The following is a 24519-nucleotide window of genomic DNA, read 5'->3' as shown; positions in this document are numbered from 1 at the left end:
CCAGTCCTTGGGGGCCACATCCATGCCGGGGTTTATGATGCGCTGGGGGTGGAGGTGGCCAAAAATATGCGCAAGGTGTCAGTTGTATGAAATTAAAAGAATTTTGTAAAAAGGAGGTAGGGTTTTGTAAGGTAAGATGTATTCAAGCATGATTATAAAAGACAACACGTTTCACAGGTCTCTGCCTGCTTCCTCAGGTCAATAAAAAACAAATGCCTATATGAACTGTGTTGAGAGCTTGGGTGCCCATATAAGCATATCGAGTGCCTCCACCCACAGTGTTGCCTATCACACCTCGAGTTCCAGAAGGACCTGGAATACAGAGCGGGGATGGAAATTTCCCCGTAGGTCGATATATGGTAGTTGGAGGGACTGCAACCCACCTTTGTGAGTATAACTACACTTTAAATTTCAAGCAAACACCCAACACCGTACGATACTGCACCATTTGGCTCCTGATCTCTCCTTGTCATACAGGTGACCGTTGCTCCACCCTCCCCTTTGGGAAGGAAACCCACAGTGACCGCTACTACCCTTACAGTGTTTAGGATGGACTGAGAAATGAAATCTACTTGATGAACCACACATTTCCTCATTCAGTCTCATCAATTAGTTTAACCTGTGCCAAAAATGAGGGCTGGAGTTGGACAAGACTGGCCTAGAAGAGCCTTCACATGGTGGACCACACAGGGGTCGCTTGAGAGACTTTTTGAAGTACAGGCAACAAATAAAATTAGAAAGCGCACTCCAGAAACCTCATCCCCTTTGTCAGGGGTCACACTGTTCTGTTTTTTGTGCGCATTTTCTGCTCAGAAAAACACATTTAAACAGAGAACTCATGTTAATGAGAGCCCGAGGTGGGGTTATAAAATTCAAGAACAAAACAAAGCTATGCTGCCTGATCCAAGGGACTGGGCGGATCAGGTAGCCACCATCCCCCCTGCTCTCCATTGGCTGTCACGACGCTGGAAGGAGAGAGATTCTCTCCCAGTGTGCACGGAGGCGGGGGAGCGGCAGGGGGTGCGGCCAGGGAGAGATAGCTGGGGAAAGCCTGCAAGAACGCCCCCAGTGGCCATTTTTGAGCAGGAAATCCCTCTCCTCCCATTACCCTCCGGAATAGCGACATTTATTGTCAATCATTTTGGAAGGTGACAGCACGTTTGGGCGGGGGGGGGTCGTCAGACGCATGTCATGAGGCAGAGAACATGCCTCTGTATCCTATCTGCCCTCTGCCGCACCGCCTCGAATTCTCCTTAATCAATGGGCTAGTTCATACTTGAATGTGGTTTGTTTTTGTGCACAGAAAAAAAACTGACAACCTGCCGCATAATTCTGCACATTTATTGTGTGCGTTTTCTCTATCAGTTACATTAGCTGCAGTGAAATAGTAATATAAGTAATGCACAAATGGTGACTTAAAGAAAACCTGTAATGACAAAAACCTCCCCTGGGGGGTACTCACCTCGGGTGGGGGAAGCCTCCGGATCCTTTTGAGGCTTCCCCCGTCCTCCTCGGTCCCAAGGCGGTCTCGCTGTGCCCCTCAGAACAGCGGGGAAGTAAATATTTACCTTCCTGGCTCTCCTCCAATCCCCCAGGTAGACCCATTGTCTCATCTGTTGGTAGTCCCACTCAAAGAATAGGGCAATTTATAGACAAAAAACTAAGCCCATTGGTACGATCCTTACCATCATTTGTTCAAGATACCCGTGATGTGTTGGGGGTCCTCGCTGGTCTCGAGCTGTCCCCGGGGTCCATCCTTGTGGGGATCGATGTTGAATCGTTGTACACTTCGATCCCACATGAGGATGGGCTCCGGGCAATGTCTTTCTTCCTCCACGAGAGATATCCCACCGCGGGGGCCCACAACGAGTTCCTTGTCGATTGCATGCAATTGATTCTTACCCAGAATTGTTTCAGCTTTGGCGGCAAGTATTTCCGTCAGGTACGCGGTACATCTATGGGGGCGGCGTGCGCCCCTGCGTTTGCGTGTCTACACCTGGGGCTGTGGGAGCGGAGAGATGTGTTCCCCAACCCAGATTTTGGGGCGCACGTCGCCCTATGGATTCGGTACATAGACGACGTTTTGGTGGCATGGAGTGGCAGTGTAGGCGAATTGGAACTATTTGTTTCTGCCCTCAACTCTAATGATCGCAATATTAAACTCACGTACTCATACGGTAGTGAGATACCCTTTTTGGATTTGCGTTTGAGAGTTGAGGGAAATAAAGTGGTCTCCACATCCTTTAGGAAACCTACAGCTGGCAACACGCTTCTTCATGCCTCCAGCCATCATCCACCCTCATTAAAAAGAGGGATCCCCTATGGACAATTTCTCCGGTTACGGAGAAATTGCTCCAATGAAAGTGACTTTCGACGTGAGGCCAGGGACATGTACGAGCGGTTTCGCGAACGCGGGTATGCGCACTCAGTTTTGCGGAGGGCGTTGAAGCGGGCATGGAACCTGGATAGAAAGGACCTCCTGGCCACTCGCGGTGGGGGGTCCGGAGGGGAGGGGGGAGGACATATGCGGCTTTTTGTGACCAGCTATGATACCCATTGGGAAGGCTTGCGGGAATTGCTGTCTACTTTCTGGCCAATTTTGACGGCTTCAGATGAGATAGCAAAGGTGGTGGGTCCCCGCCCACTCCTCACCGCAAAAAGAGCACCCAATTTAAAGGACAAATTAGTCCGAAGTGAATTTAGTGCCAACAATGATACATGGCTACAGAGAAGTGTACCCAACGGGTCACATAAATGTGGTAGGTGCAAACTTTGCCCGTTTATTGAACGAACTGGTGTGTTTGAGAACAGCACTGGTGATGTAGAATATGATATACGTTCATTTATTAATTGTAATACGACACGGGTCGTCTACATGATACAGTGCCTGTGCGGACTCAAATACATTGGTAAAACAAAAAGGGCCATGAAAGAACGGGTGTTAGAACATTTGGGTAAAATTAGAGGAGGTAAAGCCATAGGATGTATATATGATCATTATAGAGAATGCCATGGCAATGAACCGGCTGGAACTTTAGTTAAGGGTATATATAGACTTAAGGTGTCCACCAGGAGGGGGGATTTTGATGAACTACTGTATTGCAAGGAAGCATCATGGATCTTTAAGTTAAAGACCGTGGCACCACTTGGTCTAAATGCAGAACTGGACCTAACTCCGTTTTTGCGGATCCGACGATATGATTGAGTGAATGGGATATGTATGGACCCGCAGTGAATGATGGGTGCCATGTGAAACAGGTGCTTCTTATGTATACGTGCGTATATAAGGATTAACAAAGTAAATAAAAGTGTGTTCTATCTACTCCTGTACCCTCATTGTGGATTACCCAAAATAAACCCCGAGATGGACACAATGTGGATTTAAGAACCATGTGGACCTGTTGAGAAACCACACTGCGATATTGCATGATGTAAAGCTCTATCTATCCAGGCGTTTTACGCCTACATGTCGTTTCTATGGCGTTTAGTGGTCTTCCCTTTCATTTTAATGCAAAGTGATGACGTTCCTATCGTTGCCTTTGGGACTCAAAATGCTCACCGTGTGCAAGTGCTGACTTGTGATTGACACATTTACGTGTGGCTGACAGCCCATCCAGCTGCCTGTGGATTATAGAACATGCTGCAGGCGTAGAGAAGGGGCGGGCCTTCAGACTGTTTTTAAATCGTTTCGTTGTATGTTGAAGCCACACCATGATGAAGCGTCACACATGACGCGAAACGTCGGTGGGCGGAGTCACGCAGTTTGAGCTTCCAGCCACGCTTCCGCGCTGACGAGTGCTTGGCGTCCTATGTATGGCTGGTCTTCCGCAGCTCGCCTCCCCGGAGAAATACAGCTAACCGGTCTGTGTCCAGAGTGAGGCAAACGGACTGTCGGGGGGAACAGGTGATAAGGACGGCTCTACATCTATCCAGAGCACCCCATAAGCAGTATAACTAACTGTGTGGTACGCACTGAAGAAGCTAAAAAGACGCCAGCATCTGTGACTTGGTGAGACCCATCCTCTGTTTCCTCATGTGAATAAATGAACTGCCATTATTCCAGTCAGCCCCAATTATACAAATATAGAATGGGGTGATGATCGGCCTCCATTAATTGTGGCTATTTCTTGGAGTTCTGCCAGATTGTGGATATAGTTAAGGGGGGCCCCCAAACAGAAAGTATTCATGCGTAAGGCACCAGTATGCAAGCGCGGGATGCATGGAGTATGCATGTGTGAGATTTTCTATGTGCAATACTAATATGGAATAGGTATTATCCAATACTGTGTTGATGGCTACATAGCTTTTGCATACGCAATTTTAATCAATGAATCATGAGTGCTCCTCTTACATGTGTATTAATGGAGATTTTCTATGTTCCCTTTTTTGATTAATAAAATTTTGATACTTGGTATATTAAGGTGGCTGGTAACCCCAATTTGTCTCACAATATATAATGACAAAAACCTCCCCTGGGGGGTACTCACCTCGGGTGGGGGAAGCCTCCGGATCCTTTTGAGGCTTCCCCCGTCCTGGTCGGTCCCAAGGCGGTCTCGCTGTGCCCCTCAGAACAGCGGGGAAGTAAATATTTACCTTCCTGGCTCCAGCGCAGGCGCAGTATCGGCAGATGTTGCAAAAGGTGGTGGCAAGGGTTAGTGACAGTGGCAGTGAGCAGGGGGCGGACCATGGAAAAAGTTTGCACAGGTTGGAAAAACTTTTCAATTACAATTCATTTTATCTTCTTGAGTTAGTATGCTGGCACAGCCTTCTGTAGACAGAAAGTGGGGTTTAAATACCCCTGAACAGGAAGCCGGAGTGTAGAGCTGCTGCATGCATCTCTATGGACAGGTGTACAGCTGTAGGCAAACACAACTATTAGGCCTCTTGCACACTGCAAGCGATTCCGATTCAGATTCCGCTTTTTAATCAGTTTTTACATCCGATTCAGATTCCGATTTGCAGTGTGCAGGGAGAAAACTGCAAATCTGAATCTGAATCGGAAGTAAAAACAGATTAAAAAGCGGAATCTGAATCTGAATTGCTTGCAGTGTGCAAGGTCTAAAACAGATTTTTACATTTGAAAATGGAGTTCCAAAAGTTATATACTCGTCATTAACACTACATAGTGTGTGCTTTCAGAATTTAAGAACTTCAACTTTGAGTTTTGTGCTTCAAGATTAGCATACAGTAGTCACATAGTAAATTGGGTTGAAAAAAGACTTATGCGTCCATCGAGTACAACCAGAAAATAAGGTACAACACCAGCCTGCACCCTCACATATCCCTGCTGATCAGGGGCGGCGCCAGGGGGGTGCTTGGGGGTGCTCGAGCACCCCCTAGAATTGTCCAAGAACCCCCTGGAGTGAACTGACTTCAGGCGTCTAAAAGACGCCAAGTCAGTTCACACAGCGGCAGCACGGAGCAGCAGGCAGGGCTACGGTAAGATGGCCACCCGGAGCCCTGTTCTGCAGACTTCGAGTCTGCAGTGCATGGCTTCGGGCGGCCATTTTCCCGTAGCCCTGCTCTCTGCATGCAGGCAGGAAGTCTCGTCGTGACGTCGGGAAGGAAGAGGATTGTGGGCGCCACAAGGGGGTCGGGACAGGAGGTCGGGACAGGAGGTCTTCTGGCTGTAGGTGAGTAAATGGGTTTTTCTTTTTCAGGTGATGCTGATTGTGCATATTGGGGTCATATCTGCTATGGATTGTGCATATTGGGGTCATATCTGCTATGGATTGTGCATATTGGGGTCATATCTGCTACGGATTGTGCATATTGGGGTCATATCTGCTACGGATTGTGCATATTGGGGTCATATCTGCTACGGATTGTGCATATTGGGGTCATTTCTGCTACCGATTGTGCATATTGGGGTCATTTCTGCTACCGATTGTGCATATTGGGGTCATTTCTGCTACCGATTGTGCATATTGGGATCATTTCTGCTACCGATTGTGCATATTGGGGTCATTTCTGCTACCGATTGTGCATATTGGGGTCATTTCTGCTACCGATTGTGCATATTGGGGTCATTTCTGCTACCGATTGTGCATATTGGGGTCATTTCTGCTACCGATTGTGCATATTGGGGTCATTTCTGCTACCGATTGTGCATATTGGAGTCATATCTGCTACGGATTGTGCATATTGGGGTCATATCTGCTACGGATTGTGCATATTGGGACCATATCTGCTACCGATTGTGCATATTGGGACCATATCTGCTACCGATTGGGACCATATCTGCTACCGATTGTGCATATTGGGGCCATATCTGATAACGATTGTGCATATTGGGGCCATATCTGATAACGATTGTGCATATTGGGGTCATATCTGCTACCGATTGTGCATATTGGAGCCATATCTGATAACGATTGTGCATATTGGGGTCATTGGACGTGTTTTTTGTTAAAATCTGCTCACATTACGTGTATTTTCTTGAGAAAACCTGCACAATTATGTGAATTTTCTGGGAAAAGGGTCACCAAAACTTGGGCCCTCTGTCTTTGCGTTGCACTTTTAAAGGGAATACGAGGTGAGAATAATATTGAGGCTGCCATATTTATCTCCTTTTAAGTAATACCAGCTGCCTGGCTGCCGTGTTGGTCCTCTGCCTCTAATTTTTTCAACCATAGACCCTGAACAAGCATGCCGCAGGTCAGGGGTTTCTGACAATATTGTCAGAACTGACAAGATTAGCTGCATGCTTGTTTCTGGTGTAATTCAGTTCACTACTGCAGCCAAATAGATCAGCAGGGCTGCCAGGCAACTAGAATTGTTTAAAAGGAAATAAATATGGCAGCCACCATATCACTCTCACCCTGGGTTCACTTTAAATTACAGTTAGCCCCGCCCTCATCCGGTCATGACCACGCCCATTTTCTCGCTGCGCCGCAGGTTGTAGCCACACCCATTTTTTGCCGCGGCGCGCGTCAGCTCCCCCGGAAATTGGTCCAGCACCTGCATAGCACCCCCTAAAAAAAATTCCTGGAGCCGCCACTGCTGCTGATCCTGAGGAGGATGAAAAACCCTTACAAGGCATTGGCCAATTAGCCCTAAGGCTGCTTTCAGAGTGGGACGTTACAGGCGCAGGTTAATGCAGCCTGTAACTCAGCCCAACTCACAGTAATAAAAAATCAATGGGCTGTTCACAATGCCAACGTTGTGTTACAGTGTAAAGCTGCACATTCTGAGAAAGTGCAGCATGCTGTGCGTTCTACGTGGCTTTAGCCGCGTTAGACTGCTTGCCCATGCGCAGTAATTAGCCACATGGCTAATTAATATTCACTGCACTGCTGACGTGCAGTGTTTTCTTCCTGGAGCGACCGCTGTGTGCACTGATTGGCTGGCGGGACCACGTCATGCGGAATGGAACACTCCGCATCACGTGGTCCCGCCAGCCAATCAGCGCCACGGAGACCACAGTGCGCACAAAGAGCTGCATAACGCGGCTCACTCTGGCGTCCTCCGCAACACCACCAGGCGTTGCGTTAGGGGCACGTTATGCAACCATAACGTCCCCTAAAACGCAACGTCCTGGTGGGAAAGAGGCCTAAAAGGGAGAAAAATCCATCCTGAGTCCAGATGGCAATCAGATAAAATCCCTGGATCAACATCACTGGGCATTACCTAGTAATTATAGCCATGGATGTCTTTCAACGCAAGGAAAGCATCTAAGCCCCCCTTAAACGCAGATATGGAATTGGCCATAACTACTTCCTGTAGTAACACATTATATGTATTTCCACAGGAAGTAGTTATGGCAAATTCAACCATTACATTTATTTATATTCCATTTCTATAGTAGTTAAGCTATTCCTCCCGTACCCTTTAAAGAGGAACTTTAACCAAGGAGTGAACTTCATTCTAATCAGTAGCTGATACCCCCTTTCCCATGAGAACTCTATTCCTTTTCTCCAATAGATCATCAGGAGGGTCTGTGTGATTGAAATTGTAGTGAAACCCCTCCCCCAGTGTGAGGTCATTGCCATGGTCCTGACAGATTCCTGTCTGTGAATTTCATTGCAATGTGGGAAATAACAGCTTTTTCCATCTGCCAAACAAGCAGTAGCTCCCTCTGTGCATAGAACTCTCAGTAACATTCTGTACAGATCACCTGGCAGAACTAATGATGTCATCACCAGTTACGCATTTCAAAATGTAAATCAGGGGAGAGGAGAGGTTTTACAATGGGCAAACACTGACTAAATAACCTATAAATGAATATCGTAAACAAAAAGCAATTTTATTCATTATGTTATTGTCACTACAGGTTGTCTTTAACTACTATAATTCATACCCTCTACTCACCACTGAAGGTCTTCAATTTTGAGATTATGACATCCCACCATCCAGCCAGACTGCCATGGGGCCTAAAGCATTCGGAGAAGGACAGCGCGGGATCGATCAGCCTAAAGGGGGCTAGAGGAAGCCCCAGGTATGTATACATTTCCTCTTTTATTAAATCTCAGGTTTACTTTAACCATTTGGCCCCTTAAGGACCAGATATTTGTATTTTTAAACATCAAGCTGTGATCACAGTGATTGGCTCACAATGATCATGGGTTCAGGAGCCAATGAAAATGGCTTGGCGAGAGGCAGTGCGAGCAGGCTGCAGGGATGAAAGAACGGTGCGAATGACAGGAGCGATGAGACCGCGAGGCATGACTAGCTGCATAGCCGGCCTTTGATATGAGCGACCGGAGCGGTCGCTCAGGGCGCCAGCTTCCAAAGGGGCGCCTATAGCTGGTTGCCTATACTGAGGGCACCTACACCTGATTTCCTATACTGAGGGCACCTATAGCTGGCTACCTTTACTGAGGGCACCAACACCTGGCTACCTATGCTGGAGGCACCAATGCCTGGATAACTATGGAGGGATGGAGACCTGGAGACCTTCAACTGACTTCCTATACTGCCTATACTGGGGGCACCTATGCTTGGCAACCTATATTGAGGGCACCTACACATGAGATCCTATACTGGGGAACCTATACCTGGCTACCTACCTATACTGAGTCTGAGGGCGTTTTTTTTTTGGGGGGGGGGGGCACTGCGGCTATAACCTGTGGTGCAAATTGTCAGTGCTGTGCTATCATTCTAAATAGGGGGAGGCGGATAACTGTCCCACTGACTGTTTTTATTAATATTCCTGAAAGTTTCTAGCCTTCATTTTTAAGTGTATTCAGGATAATGCACTCTTTCCATCCATTCGTGGTTATTAATAGTATTTTTTCTAATATACATGTCACAGAGATCTGAGCATTTGGCGTGATGTATCACAACGTCAAAAAGGTTGGGAACCACTGTTCTAGGAGAGATCTCAGGAGAAAAGGGGAATTGCATATGGGCCTGTGTGTGTGTGTATACATGCGTGCGTGTGTGCGCACGTGGAAAGAGGATGAAAGGGGGGGGGGGCACAAAAATCAGGTTTCGCTCAGGGCGCTGTGAAACCTAGGGCCGGCCCTGACTAGCTGAAATCTACGCCCTGGCAGGGATTCCAGCTCACAAACAGGATGAAGATTTCAGCTAACAAGGTCCAGAAGCAGTTAAACACAGTAGTAAACTCTTGTAAATTGTTAAGAAACAATTACCGTGTACTGCAACTAAATATATCTGTCAAGGAGTACTTGAGGTAATCTTTACCATTCCAGGGGGTATGTAAGGAGCACAGGGTAAATACGGTAGTATGTGGGGAGCACAAGGGTAAATACGGTAGTATGTGGGGAGCACAAGGGTAAATACGGTAGTATGTGGGGAGCACAAGGGTAAATACGGTAGTATGTGGGGAGCACAAGGGTAAATACGGTAGTATGTGGGGAGCACAAGGGTAAATACGGTAGTATGTGGGGAGCACAAGGGTAAATAAATACCAATAAATTGTTGAAAGACTGCTATAAGTCTCTTGCCTGGAATGAACATTCAGATCAGATGCTGAGGCTCTGATGTGATTCCACTGGCTGCATGCTTGTTGCAGGTGTGTGCCTAAAACACAACTAAACTATTGCACAGCCACAGCCTAATTGCTATAGCTGTGCCTTGCACTAGAGCCACAGGGATTCGGATGCGAACGGCGGTAAATTGCACCATGTCGTTCCAATCACATGCGATTCAGACGGAAAGCCCATTGACGGAATAGATATAATTTCCCATTCATAGGGAAAGCATAGGAGAGGGAAAAGAGAGAGTCGGCACTACAATTGGATCCACATCCGTTTGTATGGAGGACCAGCAGGGTCACAGCACGTTTCACTCTTGTGGCATAATATGCGTGCTCTGACTGAAGTTAAATAGAAGTCAGATATAATTATTATAAAGATATAATTTCCCCACTCTAATCACATGCGGGGAACCGCTGTGTATTCTTCACCAGTGGAAACGGGTCCTTCACCACTTCAGCCTACAGTGTCGAAAATAGTATGCATCCGAGCAACGTTCACTTCCCATTAATTTGCCAATAACTTTATCGCTACTTATCACAATTACTTGATCTATATCTTGTTTTTTATGCCATTAATTAGGCTTTCTTTGGATGGTGCATTTTGCTAAGAATTATTTTTTTCTAAATCCATTTTAACAGGAAAGTTAAGAAAGAAATGGAAAAAAAATCATTATTTCTCAGTTTCTCATTATAGTTTAAAATTAATACATGCACATAATTAAAACTCATGTATTTTATTTGCCCATTTGTCCCGGTTATTACACCGTTTAAATTATGTCCCTATCAAAATTGATGGCTCCGATATTTTATTTAGAAATAAAGGTGCATTTTTTTCATATTTGCTTCAGGAGGCAAAAGTCTAGAACCGGCCCTGCCGTCACCTCCATAATGATGGCAAACTCTAGCTGTGTCACAGAGGAAGAAGCCTGCGACCCAGCCAGGGGTCAGCCATCTACCGGGGGAACAGAGGCAGCCTGGAGGTCAGTGGAACTTCAGTGAGGTCATTGGAACTTCTAGGGGCCGGAAGAAGCCCCAGGTAAGTGAAGCTTCACTTCTTTATTTCAGCTCATGCATCATTTAAAAATCCATGAATTTGCTGTGCCAGCATGCTGATAATTATATATCAATGTTCTCTCATTCTACCTCGCTGTACAGTTTCAGTGAACATTACCTACCTCAGCCGTGGGCAGCACAGTGGCGTAGTGGTTAGCCCTGGGTCCCCAGTTGGAATCCCAGCCAGATCTCCATCTGCAAGGAGTTTGTATGTTCTCCCCGTGTCTGTGTGGGTTTCCTCTAGGCACTCCGGTTTCCACCCACATCCCCAAAATATTCAGATTAATCAATTGTCTTCCCCCCTAAAATTGGCCCTAGACTACAATACATACACTACTCTATACATACATAGACATATGACTATGGCAGGGACTAGATTGTGAGCTCCTCTGAGGGACAGTTAAGTGACTATAGGCTCTGTACAGAGCTGCGGAAGATGTTGGCGCTATATAAAAACTAAATAATAATAATTATAGTAACATTAAGGAGTAAAGTAATATCTTGGGGTGAGGGTCAGAGGTGGGTTCCCCTCAGTGTCATGGGTAAGGGGAGGGGCAGAGGTGGGTTCCCCTTAATATCAGGGTGAAGGGTTCCCCTCAGTGTCAGGGGGTGAGAGACAGAGGTGGGTTCCCCTTAATATCGGGGTGAAGGGTGCCCCTCAGTGTTAGGGGGTGAGGGGCAGAGGTGGGTTTCCCTCAGTGTCAGGGGGTGAGGGGCAGAGGTGGGATCCCCTCAGTGTCAGGGGTGAGGGGCAGAGGTGGGTTCCCCTCAGTGTCAGGGGTTGAGGGGCAGAGGTGGGTTCCCTTCAGTGTCAGGGGGTGAGGGGTTCCCCTCAGTGTCAGTGGGTGAGGGGTAAAGGCGGGATCCCCTCAGTGTCAGGGGGTGAGGGGTTCCCCTCAGTGTCAGTGGGTGAGGGGCAGAGGAGGGTTCCCCTCAGTGTCAGGGGGTGAGGGGCAGAGGTGGGATCCCCTCAGTGTCAGGGGGTGAGGGGCAGAGGTGGGTTCCCCTCAGTGTCAGGGGGTGAGGGGCAGAGGTGGGTTCCCTTCAGTGTCAGGGGGTGAGGGGCAGAGGTGAGATCCCCTCAGTGTCAGGGGGTGAGGGGCAGAGGTGGGATCCCCTCAGTGTCAGGGGGTGAGGGGCAGAGGTGGGTTCCCTTCAGTGTCAGGGGGTGAGGGGCAGAGGTGGGTTCCCCTCAGTGTCAGGGGGTGAGGGGCAGATGTGGATTCTCCTCAGTGTCAGGAGGTGAGGGGCAGAGGTGGGTTCCCTTCAGTGTCAGGGGGTGAGGGGCAGAGGTGGGTTCCCCTCAGTGTCAGGGGGTGAGGGGCAGAGGTGGGTTCCCCTCAGTGTCAGGGGGTGAGGGGCAGAGGTGGGTTCTCCTCAGTGTCAGGGGGTGAGGGGCAGAGGTGGGTTCCCCTCAGTGTCAGGGGGTGAGGGGCAGAGGTGGGTTCCCCTCAGTGTCAGGGGGTGAGGGGCAGAGGTGGGTTCCCCTCAGTGTCAGGGGGTGAGGGGCAGAGGTGGGTCCCCCTTAGTTTCAGTGGGTGAGGGGCAGAGGTGGGTTCCCTTCAGTGTCAGGGGGTGAGGGGCAGAGGTGGGTTCCCCTCAGTGTCAGGGGGTGAGGGGCAGAGGTGGGTTCCCCTCAGTGTCATGGGTAAGGGGAGGGGCAGAGGTGGGTTCCCCTTAATATCGGGGTGAAGGGTTCCCCTCAGTGTCAGGGGGTGAGGGGCAGAGGTGGGATCCCCTCAGTGTCAGGGGTGAGGGGCAGAGGTGGGTTCCCCTCAGTGTCAGGGGGTGAGGGGCAGAGGTGGGTTCCCCTCAGTGTCAGGGGGTGAGGGGCAGAGGTGGGTTCCCCTCAGTGTCAGGGGGTGAGGGGCAGAGGTGGGATCCCCTCAGTGTCAGGGGTGAGGGGCAGAGGTGGGTTCCCCTCAGTGTCAGGGGTTGAGGGGCAGAGGTGGGATCCCCTCAGTGTCAGGGGTGAGGGGCAGAGGTGGGTTCCCCTCAGTGTCAGGGGGTGAGGGGCAGAGGTGGGTTCTCCTCAGTGTCAGGGGTTGAGGGGCAGAGGTGGGTTCCCCTCAGTGTCAGGGGGTGAGGGGCAAAGGTGGGTTCCCCCCATATCTGGGTTGTGAGGTACAGGAGGTGAGTCTCCCTCACGTTGGAGGCTAGGAGGGGGCGGGCCCTGTATGGGCGGGAATATCCCGGCTCCGCTCTCCTCACAGAGCAGTCCTCGCGCAGATGGGAGTGGCTCGGGGGACGGCGCCTTGCGCGGAGCGGTCCAATGAGCGCTCTGGGGGCGGGGACGGTATATAAGTGCGGGCGGGGCGCGACGGAGGCATTCGCTCGTGCGGCTCGTCAGGTGAAGGTTGCGGAGCGCTTCTCGGCGGGTCAGGCGGGGACTCCGGCCGGGGGGGCGGCGGCTTATCACGTGACTGGAGGGGGTATGTGCGGCGGGTTCCGGAGCTGCAGCGGCGGGGGCTGGCGGGGAGCCCTTTAGGCGGCGGGGGTGACGGGAGGTATGTACCGGGCTTAGACGGGGTGTCCCGAGCACGGAGGGGGAGGGGAGGAGCGCTGCTGTCGGGCTCTGTGCTGCTGCTGCCACCGCCGGATCCGACTCTGTCCTGCTGAAAATGCTGTATTGGCACACGCAGCCTGAACACTACAACCAGCACCCTAACGGAGGATATCTGCGGTAAGTGGCCTCCCATGGGTCATATCAGAGCAAGCAGACCTCCCCTGGGTCATATCAGAGCAAGCTGACCTCCCCTGGGTCATATCAGAGCAAGCTGACCTCCCCTGGGTCATATCAGAGCAAGCTGACCTCCCCTGGGTCATATCAGAGCAAGCTGACCTCCCCTGGGTCATATCAGAGCAAGCTGACCTCCCCTGGGTCATATCAGAGCAAGCTGACCTCCCCTGGGTCATATCAGAGCAAGCTGACCTCCCCTGGGTCATATCAGAGCAAGCTGACCTCCCCTGGGTCATATCAGAGCAAGCTGACCTCCCCTGGGTCATATCAGAGCAAGCTGACCTCCCCCGGGTCATATCAGAGCAAGCTGACCTCCCCCGGGTCATATCAGAGCAAGCTGACCTCCCCCGGGTCATATCCGAGCAAGCTGACCTCCCCCGGGTCATATCCGAGCAAGCTGACCTCCCCCGGGTCATATCCGAGTGTACGCGGACCTCCCCCGGGTCATATCCGAGTGTACGCGGACCTCCCCCGGGTCATATCCGAGTGTACGCGGACCTCCCCCGGGTCATATCCGAGTGTACGCGGACCTCCCCCGGGTCATATCCGAGTGTAAGCAGATGTTACCCCGGGTCATATCCGAGTGTAAGCAGGAAGTTTTGAATCTGGATGATACCATTTACTGGCTAACTTAAAGGAAACGTAAGGGAAAATCTGCCCAGTTTAACTTACCTAGAGCATTTCTAGTCCAATTAAGTCTTTTGGATCCTGCGCTAATATTCCAAACTGATCCATTCAGTAGCTGCCTCCCAATTTACCTGACCCCTACACACCCCCCCCCCCCCCCCCCCACTGCAAAAGCTGCACGCGGATCCTGGGGCCACGCGCCCCCGTGGCTGGGAGTGTTGTGCAATTTCTAAAAATTGCAACTGCTCATGCACCGAACGCTTCCCGCCACGAAGGCGCGTGACCGGGGCCACACATACGCAGTAGCCCGTGACTGGCTCAGTTGTGCCCGCTTTTGGAGCGGGCACAGCTGCTGATGGGCATGGAAAGTCTACAAGGGCACAGGCGGGCCTCGAAGAAGTGCCAGGTAAGTTAAACTGGGCAGACTTTTTCACTTTAGTTACCCTAAAGCAAACCTGAAACCTATCAAAAAGTTACCACTGTAGAGGGTTGCGTCTCGATGCTCCAGAGACTAACCCCAATCTTTCACGATCCTCTGCTGCTGGCGGGGACCCTTTTCACCTGTAGCCGGGCTCCCCTTCGTGTATGAGTGCGCACACTGCGCAGGCGCACAGTACGGCCCCTACCTGCACAGTAGCATGGAGCTACAGCGTTTCAATCTTAACATCTATTGCGATCGATGTTAAGATTGAAACGCTGAACCGCAATGTTGGTTGATCATAACATCAGTCGTAATTATGATCAATAGCAACATTTAATAATGTGTAGCCAAGGTGCACATCAGTGATATAATCTTGATTGTACAGTCTTACCATATCGATGTGGTAGAAAAGTAAGTAGAGTGTGTACTTCAGGTAGTCCCTCATATTATAGTGAAGTGGCAAGATTGTAAAATTAAGATTGTATCATTAATGGGCACCTTGAGTTTCATTCCCAGTTTTTCCTTTAGGTTCATTTTACAATAAAGGGTGCGTTAAGTTTTTGAAAGATAACCCTTCTGCAGACTCTTTATTCCTCTAGCAGTGTAGTTCAGGCTGCTTACAGTAAGAGCCAGTCCACACTAGGTCCGGAAACGTATCCGTGGCTGCGTTTTTCAAACCTGATGAAAAACGGAGTCCCGGATACTAATGTTGAAAATAGCAGCCAGCCTCCCCAAGTAAAAAACGGATCAGTCTGCGTTTGCGGGGATCCGTTTTTAAAACCTGAACGGAAGGTCCGGATCTGCTGCATTTTCACGCAATGGATCAGGACCACGGATACACGCAGGGGTAGTGAAAGTAATGAGAAAACGCATCTCCAGCTCCACAGGCAAAAAACGGATGTTAAAACGGATAGCCTGAACTTTATGATTGGCCCAAAAAAATCCTCCCACTCCTTCCTAATAATGGAGACGTTTTCTGTCAGGGAAAAACCTGAACGGAAACTGATGCAAAACTGATGCACTTTCATCAGTTTGCAGTACGGTGGGTACTTCCCCTGATCCGGACTGCAGTGTCCGTCCTGCAACCGGGTCTAGTGTGGACCTAGCCTAAGGCTATGTTCTGATATTCCATTTTGACCCAGGTGAGGTTTGCAGAGTTTTTTTCACCTTTTTTAAAACATTCTTTGAAATAAAGTGTTCATTGCCAGGATCGCATTGTTATTCTTATTGTTTACACACAGCAGTGACATCTGCAACACTTCGTGGAGTACACTAATTTAATCCATACTCCTCACAGCTCATGCTTACTTCCACTTGGGTCACCGAATAAGTGTCAATAGTGAACATTACCCATGTAAGTGTGTGTACAATTGATTTCCAATGCTCGATAACCACATAGCAAATGGCGTACTTGTAAACCATGTCATTTTGGATGACTTATTGAGAGTGTGCCCAGCTTATTTGTCCCTCGAAGCTCTCAATCTAATGTCCACAATATAGTCTCTGCAAAAGTGTGGGGACATTTCAGAGGGAGGTCAGTTGTCCTGCTGCTGCTGCAGGAACGAGAGTTCCTAGAGGAAACTCAAATATTCGATGCCATGGAATATGTTGCCACTTTATAAACCAATAATAGTTTTATTCGCTGAATTGGGTTTGGCACATACAGAACCTAATGTAAGAGAAATATAAATAGGATAAAACAATATATATTACATTATACACATAAGATGTGTTAGAGGCAGTGATTCAATAGACAAAAGTTTTATTGATAACAGCTAGTGACCACAACCCTAATGCTTAGTACACACCATGCAATTTCCGTCAGATGGGTCGAATCGACTTATTTCCGACAGTTCCGATCTGATTTCCCAAAGTTTATCTGATAAAGTTTGTACAGAAGTGATTTATTTGATCAGAAAAATGATAGGAAATCAGATCGGACCTGTCTGACGGGAAATTGCGTGGTGTGTACCAGGCATAAGGGAGGAAAAGATGTGGGGGAGGTGGAGAGTTCAAGAGCTTGACAGCTTAGTTCTGGTGCACGCCATGCAATTTCCCATCAGATAGATGGGTGGAAGCGATTTATTTCCGACAGTTCCGATCATTTTATAATCAATTTCCGATCGCTTTTATACAAAATCGATTAGAAAAATGATTGGAAATCAGATCGGACTTGTCAGAAATAATCGTTTCGACCCTTCTATCTGATGGGAAATTGCATGGTGTGCACCAGGCATAGATGTCCTGGTGGAGGTGGCCCGAAACCCTCCTGCCTGATGGGAGCCGACTGAAGAAGCGGTGGCCCAGGTGTGAGGGGTCGTTGTCGATTCCCCAATGCTTTGGAGCGCACTCTGGAGTTATAGAAAAAGTCAAGTGGGGAACGTGTGCTGCAAGTGAAAGAAATAACCAGTGCATCACTGTGCCTGTCACCCTGCTGAATGCTAGTTTTCCAATCAGCCCCGCAGTGCCAATGTATTCACTACTACACTCGTGAAGGGCCCTGGGACTGCAAGAGGGTTATTGAATGCGGTTTGAGAGTTGGCTAGTGGTCAACAGTCATGCAGAATGGACACCAGATGCTCTTATGGGAAAGCATGGATCTTTTTACATGTCTTTCCAAATTGCAGAAGTCAATCACAGTGTGTACACCACAAAAATATAAAGTCCTCCTGTGTGCTTTACTACATCACCAAAAAGGAAAAAAAAATGTTTTCGTGCTACAAATGGTCCCCTTTGTCAAGGTATTACAAAATAAGACAGCCCTGCCTGGGTTTGGCCATTGCCTTCCTGCAATGTTAGACCTGGCTTGTGTGAGTTTTTTTTTTTTTTTTTTTTTCGAACAGTGGACCTGTTGCCGTAGAATCTCAGGCATACACTCATGAGTGCGATGGACACTGCCACCCTGACGTAGATTGAACTGAGTCTTAAGCTACTCATACTTTATATGAAATCTGTGCCGATTGTCTTGCAGTTGGCATTACCATCTGAGCTTCCAGGTCTTCCGCTAAAAAATAAAACTACCTGATCATTGGATGTTACTGCGGTGCTGTAGTTGACCACAATTCTGGCCAGTTAGATGTTTTTGTTGAATCTAGTGTCCAATTGGGCAAAAATATTGTACAGCTGTTGGGTACCTTTCGGGCCCTCTCACACGGAAGGCCGAACTGTTATAGTCGGGCAGTTCAGGCTGCCGGCCAATGAGCACCTCATGGCTGTGGTTTCATGCAGGCGATAGGCAGCGGTTGTATCCTTATGAGTGTTATCATTTGTCATGCAGTGGCGTTACCCGGCATCAAAAAAAGCGACATGCCTCATCTGAGCACTAGGGTGTTCCAATGTATCCATGGTGAGATTTGCCTTAAAACCGAAGGAAATTTGCAATATTTCAGCTATAAGTGAACATTTGTGGTTACCCACAATGCACCACTACTGAATATGCAAATGATCCCTTTTCGCCCCTGTAACCCAGAGTAGCATCCAGAACACCGAAACAGGCTGTCTACATGTGGGGTTGGTGAGGCTGTGTAATATTTTATAGCTATAGGCTTGCTATACACCAGCGGTTCTGGATGCTAGCCTGGCTTACAGGGGCGTAAAGGGATAATTTGCATATTCAGTAGGGGTGCATTGTGGGTAAGCACAAATGTTCACTTATAGCGGAATTATTGAAACTTTCCTTCTGTTTTAAGAAGGCAAATTTCACCAAGCATTGCTTTTTAGTAGGAGGGCTTTTTGGTCTCTTTTATCCCCCTATACATTCCTAGTAGTTTGGGTCACCCCGAGCTGCTTGGTTAATCCAATGTAATGATTCTATATTCTTGTCACTTTGCTCAAACCCTTGGTTTAATTACTCTAAAAGATCTGTATGCAAAATTGTAGACAAATTGAGTGATATTTAAAGGTTGCAAACTTTGATCGCTTTTATTGGTAACTGCCACAGTAGAATACAGCTTTCCAAAGTGTGCAAACTCCAAATCTCATCCAATTTGCTGGGTTTGTCATGCATCATTTTTATTTAAATAGAATCCATAACAAAGTCTACATATGTTTATTTTTTAGGGCCGGTTCACACGGACGCTTGGCGGGCATTTGCCGTCAGCGTCTGGAACTCGGCGGTAAACGCTCCCATTCAAGTGAATGGCAGCTTTTGTATTGGGCGGCGGGTATCGTTTCCACCCGTGCTGAGCATTAACGAGAGCCCAGACGGTTTATTGGAGTGGAGTAAGGGGCTTTAAGTTGGTCATAAGTTATTCTTCACCAGAAGAACAATCCTTATTCCTGATAGTGATTTCTTCCCTGGACTATTACATTTTTATCTGCTGAAATGCAGCTTTATTGCATTGTGTTGTGTGTTTAGTGTGCTCTGCCAGTGATAGTCCTACATGCTAGTTGTAGCCAAGCGGCAAGTACTGTCCTATGGAGAGGGAAGGGGAAGCTGTAAGCTCCTGGGGACACAAACATTGGTAGAATAAAATCTTCCATGGTGATTACTAGTTGTCTATTTTGACAAGTGTAGAAAACGGAGGATTGCTGTAAAGACAGCAGAATGACTGTCCCTCTCTGAATGGTGTCGCCAATCTGTTGTGAGTTTTTCCTCAAAGCACGGTCACGAGTTTCTCATGACTCCAGAGATAGTTAAAATGAGATGCTAACCATTATGGCTGGCAAGAGCGCTTATTACACAAAGTATGCATCTTGGAATTGGGTTTATTTTAAACGTCAGGAGGTCTGTTTGGTGCCAGTTCCAAGGTACATACAATTTGAATTAATTTTGCATGCAAGCCAAAGCCATTAGCATAGACCATATCTGCTCAACGCTAGTCGGACATATGTATGGTGGGGTTTGTTGCCGGCGTGCCATTGGTAGATTTCAGTTGAATCTCTGGCAAGCTTTTAATCTGTTTAAAACCTTGCAAGTATTCTGAAGACATAACACCACAAGTTGTTAAAGTAATGCCTAACTGTGCAAAATTTCCTGCAAGCTTTCAAAACTGGAAATTCTCTTATTTAGGCAGAATACAAAACTAGATCACTGTATAAGCTATTTCTCGCGTGCACAAACTTGTGTGTAAGAAATGGCTTTATACGGTTCTGATCCAGTCATGGCTGAAGAAGGAAATCTTGCACTGTTAGTCATTAAAAGTAGTAACTGAACAACCATTATGACTTTGGATTTTCTCCATGCCTAACACCGCACCACCTACAACCGGGAAGTGTTGAGAAGGATCAGCCCCTCGTGGGGTCAGCAGCTGCCTCCATCTGGCACTATGGAGCGGGAAGAGTGCCAAGGCCTGAACAGCTCTAGTTTAGACACACCATTTCAGACAATAAAACATTGATGGTGTGGAAAGTGGCTGAACATTTTTGGAGCATATTTTATTGCTGTTGGTGTTCCCATTAGAGAGATGTACCCTCACTTCCTGCCCTTAGCACATCCATGGCGCTTTCTGGCTTTAATTGTGGAACCCGAGACAGGAAATAAAGACTGGTTGAGGATCCCAAACGCTCCCCCTACAAAAATGATGCTTTCTTTTTGTTGAAGAGATGCCATGTGTGACGGTACTGATGGGGATTCTCTCTATGAATGATGCTAATCATTCTAATTTTTTTTTATACAAATTTATGCAGTCTGGAAATGGAGCTGCTGATTTTAATCGTGCATTTCCAAGCTGCACCACCTCTGGATTATTAACCCCTTGTTGACCATTTATTATCGGACTATAAATCAAAGGAAATGTTAATCCCTTAGGGTGCCTATACATTGCTCAATTTTGCAGGACGATAGACCTTCCCATTAGATAATTTTTATCTAATTGGAGGAGAATTGGTCTCACAACATGGCCACCTGATCGATCGTTGATCGATTTCCGTCTAAAATCTGTAGAAAGGATCAATGTGGAATGCTGGAAAATCTTGGTGGCAAGGATTCGATTGAGTGTACGGCGTTAACGGTGTTTGATATCTCAACAATTGATAGATCCCCAGTTGATGCCCCCCATTGGTTATCTGTCTCCCCCACGCCAACCCTCCCCCCCCCCCCCCCTCCCAATGTGCCAGTGTGCAGTGCTGAAAGCTCACCTGTCATGCCAGCACAAATCATGCTGTCCGGTGTTACTGTACCATGTGACATTGGCGCATGTAGAACGTCACAAGGACTTTGACTTTCATGGAAATTTTAGACCATTTGGAATTGGGCCATACATTGCCCAATCCCAAGCTAAATGTAATTTGCATTACATTTGCATATGTCAGAATTTTTTGCATCTTATTAATCATTTTTATAAATAAACACAGTATTAGGGGTGTGGTTACAGCCTCAAATCAGACAAGCCCAATAAATGATGCTAACAGAATTATTGAGTCTCGTAGACCACCTCTGTTAAGGCCACATACACACATCAGACCATAGTCTTTTGAAAATGAAAGATCACAGACCAATTTTACCCCCTTCCATGTAGTATGAGAGCCACACCTACACAGTCTATTCTATGGGGCTGCACTCCCCATCAGACAGAAATCTTACCCCCTTCCATGTAGTATGAGAGCCATACTCTACACAGTCTATTCTATGGAGCTGCACTCCCCATCAGACAGAAATCTTACCCCCTTCCATGTAGTATGAGAACCATACCTACACAGTCTATTCTATGGAGCTGCGCTCCCCATCAGACAGAAATCTTACCCCCTTCCATGTAGTATGAGAGCCACACCTACACAGTCTATTCTATGGAGCTGCACTCCCCATCAGACAGAAATCTTACCCCCTTCCATGTAGTATGAGAACCACACCTACACAGTCTATTCTATGGAGCTGAACTCCCCATCAGACAGAAATCTTACCTCCTTCCATGTAGTATGAGAGCCACACCTACACAGTCTATTCTATGGAGCTGCACTCCCCATCAGACAGAAATCTTACCTCCTTCCATGTAGTATGAGAGCCATACCTACACAGTCTATTCTATGGAGCTGCACTCCCCATCAGACAGAAATCTTACCCCCTTCCATGTAGTATGAGAGCCACACCTACACAGTCTATTCTATGGAGCTGAACTCCCCATCAGACAGAAACCTTTGCAAGATGCTGCACACACAGATGCTGTACAGACGCAAAAGATCAGTAACTGCAAAAGATCTGTTCCTGCCAAAGATCCGTTCCTGCAAATTGCATTCATAGTCTATGAGATCTGCAGATCATCATACACACCTTGTTTAACAGACATGCATCTGCAGATCAGACAATCATCTGCAGATCTGAAAATCCATTCTGGCGGATCTGATCTGCAGATGAATGTCTGTTAAACAAGGTGTGTATGATGATCTGCAGATATCATAGACTATGGATGCATTTTGCAGGAACAAATCTTTTGCAGGAACAGATCTTTTGCAGTTACTTATCTTTTGTGTCTGTACAGCATCTGTGTGTGCAGCATCTTGCAAAGATTTCTGTCTGATGGGGAGTGCAGCTCCATAGAATAGACTGTGTAGAGTATGGCTCTCATACTACATGGAAGGAGGTAAAATTGGTCTGTGAGCTTTCATTTTCCAAAGACTATGGTCTGATGTGTGTATGTGGCCTTAGACTGTTTTCCTCCAGACCATATTGCAGCGTCTTTTTCAACAGATGGAATGTATGCTCCGCTTTCATACTTAGAAGGAAAGGAGTTCCTTTCCTTCTGTCCTGACCATTTGACACTCTGCTGACTGCGCCCATCTGTCATCTGGAGTAATGTTTTCTAGGCTGCTGCGTAACATTATGTTATTGACATTAATAACCTGTGTGAGTGCGGTGTCTCTTATATAATGTTCCCAGCTGTTTCATGCTTTCTAGTCTCAGCCAGCAGCTCTGTTTACCCAATGGAGATATGTTTATCCTCCCCTATCCTCCTGATTATTAGTACAAACTGATCTTTTGTGCACCTTGTTGATCTTGTGCAAATGTGATTAGATCTTTAAATAACACTGGACAGAGTGTTTTTGGGCTCCGGTAAACTGACATTTGACCAGGGGCTGATGTCCATTTGTATTTATATCAAAGCAGCAGAGATCGCTATGTTATTACCTTGAGGTCCTGTCAGGTCTGTGGTAAAGGCCAAAGGTAAAAGTTATTTTTCACTCTGGTTAGGGTCTTTTTAAACCCCCCTCCCCCCCCCCCCCCCCCTGATTTTGTTTATTGTAAGTATATTCAGGCCTATGCATAACTTGCATTATTTCTCTGGCCTGTAGTTTGGCAGAAACACAGGCACTTTCACCCTTTATAGGCGGCAAGTCAGATCTGCAACAGTCAGAATTGGTTACCCTGAGTTACAGCAAAGTCCTCCCTAGTCAGCATGAACAGCTGGGATTAAAGATTAGTAAATGCTGTTTACCTTTGTCCGTGATAATGGAAAGGTGTCCCTCCTTCCACAAGGTTTGGGTTGAAGGACCCTGACCCGGCTAAACAAATGTTGACTATTAGATTATCACCCGGTCTCCCCTCTGTGGATCATCACTGGAGGCAAAACAAACATGGATGTTCGGTGGTTTATTTACAAAAGCTAAGAGCAGGTGATTCTCTCAGCTTTGGTAATATCAATACCGTATATTCCGGCATATAAGACGACCCCCAACTTTACCAGTTAAAATATAAATTTTGGGATATACTCTCCCTATAAGACTACCCCTCTTGACTCTTGGACATTCGTATACTGTACTGTATGTACTGGTGCTATACTGTACAAACAGGTACAGATACTGGTGCTGTACTGTATGTGGTACCCAGTATACAACAACCAGCCAATCAGGGCAAGTGATGTACCTTAACAATATCAAACAAACAAAACAGTAAGGTTTTTTTTTTTTTTTTAACCAAAGTGTTTGATATTGTTACAATTTGATAGGGGTGAACCACACTACAAACTTTTTATCCTGTTTATGATATGAAGTGATGTAACTTACTGGCGATTGGCTGGTTGTTTGTATGCGAAGCCTCCTTGGATTGGACAGCTATTCCTGTCTCCAAGACTATCAGAGTGGTAGCACGAACACGCCTCTTTCACCTGTCTGGCCCGCTCTTGTATACTATTCTCTCCTTCTCTGCCTCTCAGATCTCGCACATGTGTGCCTGCGCCGCTTCACTGCAGTCCTCAGGAGCAAGAGGCAGAGAAGGAGGTACGGTAATGGGATACAAGGGCGGGCCAGACAGGTGAAAGAGGCGTGTTTTGTTTTTTTTTTCTGGGCGCAGTGCCGCTCTTTTTTTTTTTTTTTTTTTTTTTTTTTTTTTTTTTTATACCCTGGGTGTCCCGGACGCCTGCAGCTTGCTCCACCCTTCACTTCCCAACCTCCCCAGTGAGGTTCCCCCTCACCTCATCGGGATCACCTTAAGTCCCTTCTTTCCAGAAATCCTGGTGAGTGGATTTTCTTCTACCATACTTGTACATCACCGCCCTTGCAGCTTTCATACTGTCGCCGCATACGGTGGGGATGCGGCCGCAGGCGTCTTTGAGCTCCCCCACTGTATGCGGCAACCACAGATTCCCCAGTCTGGCTCGGAAGTTTCAGCACCCACCCTAGAAGATGACACCCGGCGTATAAGACGACCCCTGATTTTTGAGAAGACTACCCTGGGTTAAAAAGAAGTCAAAAATGCAAATAAACAGAATTAAAAAAAAAAAAAAAGAAGTCTTATACGCCAGAAAATACAGAATTTCAGTTCACCATATTTGTAAAGAAGAGAAAAGGGAAGAATCGAGAGCCCCC

The 24519-nt window shown here is 47.4% G+C and overlaps 1 protein-coding gene and 1 long non-coding RNA gene across 11 annotated transcripts in view; one reads left to right on the top strand and one right to left on the bottom strand.

Moving 5' to 3' along the window:
• LOC137525916 (uncharacterized) overlaps positions 1–12372 on the bottom strand; it is a 46508-nt gene extending 34136 nt beyond the window's left edge. For 2 of the 3 annotated variants that reach the window (XR_011023064.1, XR_011023062.1), the window contains exon 1: positions 11116–12372. This is a non-coding gene — a long non-coding RNA (uncharacterized lncRNA). Of the gene's footprint in view, positions 1–1462; positions 1545–11115 lie in introns of those variants that run through there. The other variant, XR_011023063.1, reaches the window with a different exon arrangement.
• A 1127-nt stretch (positions 12373–13499) lies between these two features.
• TFCP2L1 (transcription factor CP2 like 1) overlaps positions 13500–24519 on the top strand; it is a 97567-nt gene continuing 86547 nt past the window's right edge. For 2 of the 8 annotated variants that reach the window (XM_068246152.1, XM_068246155.1), the window contains exon 1: positions 13500–13676. In XM_068246152.1, the coding sequence (XP_068102253.1) occupies positions 13615–13676 (62 nt within the window). In that variant the 5' untranslated portion in view covers positions 13500–13614. The remainder of the gene's footprint in view (positions 13677–24519) is intronic. The other 6 variants (XM_068246158.1, XM_068246156.1, XM_068246151.1 and 3 more) reach the window with 4 other exon arrangements.

This window comes from Hyperolius riggenbachi, chromosome 7 (assembly GCF_040937935.1).
Source record: "Hyperolius riggenbachi isolate aHypRig1 chromosome 7, aHypRig1.pri, whole genome shotgun sequence".
Taxonomy (NCBI): domain Eukaryota; kingdom Metazoa; phylum Chordata; class Amphibia; order Anura; family Hyperoliidae; genus Hyperolius; species Hyperolius riggenbachi.
Note: the sequence above shows the minus strand (reverse complement) of the source record. Positions and strands in the feature narration are given on the sequence as shown.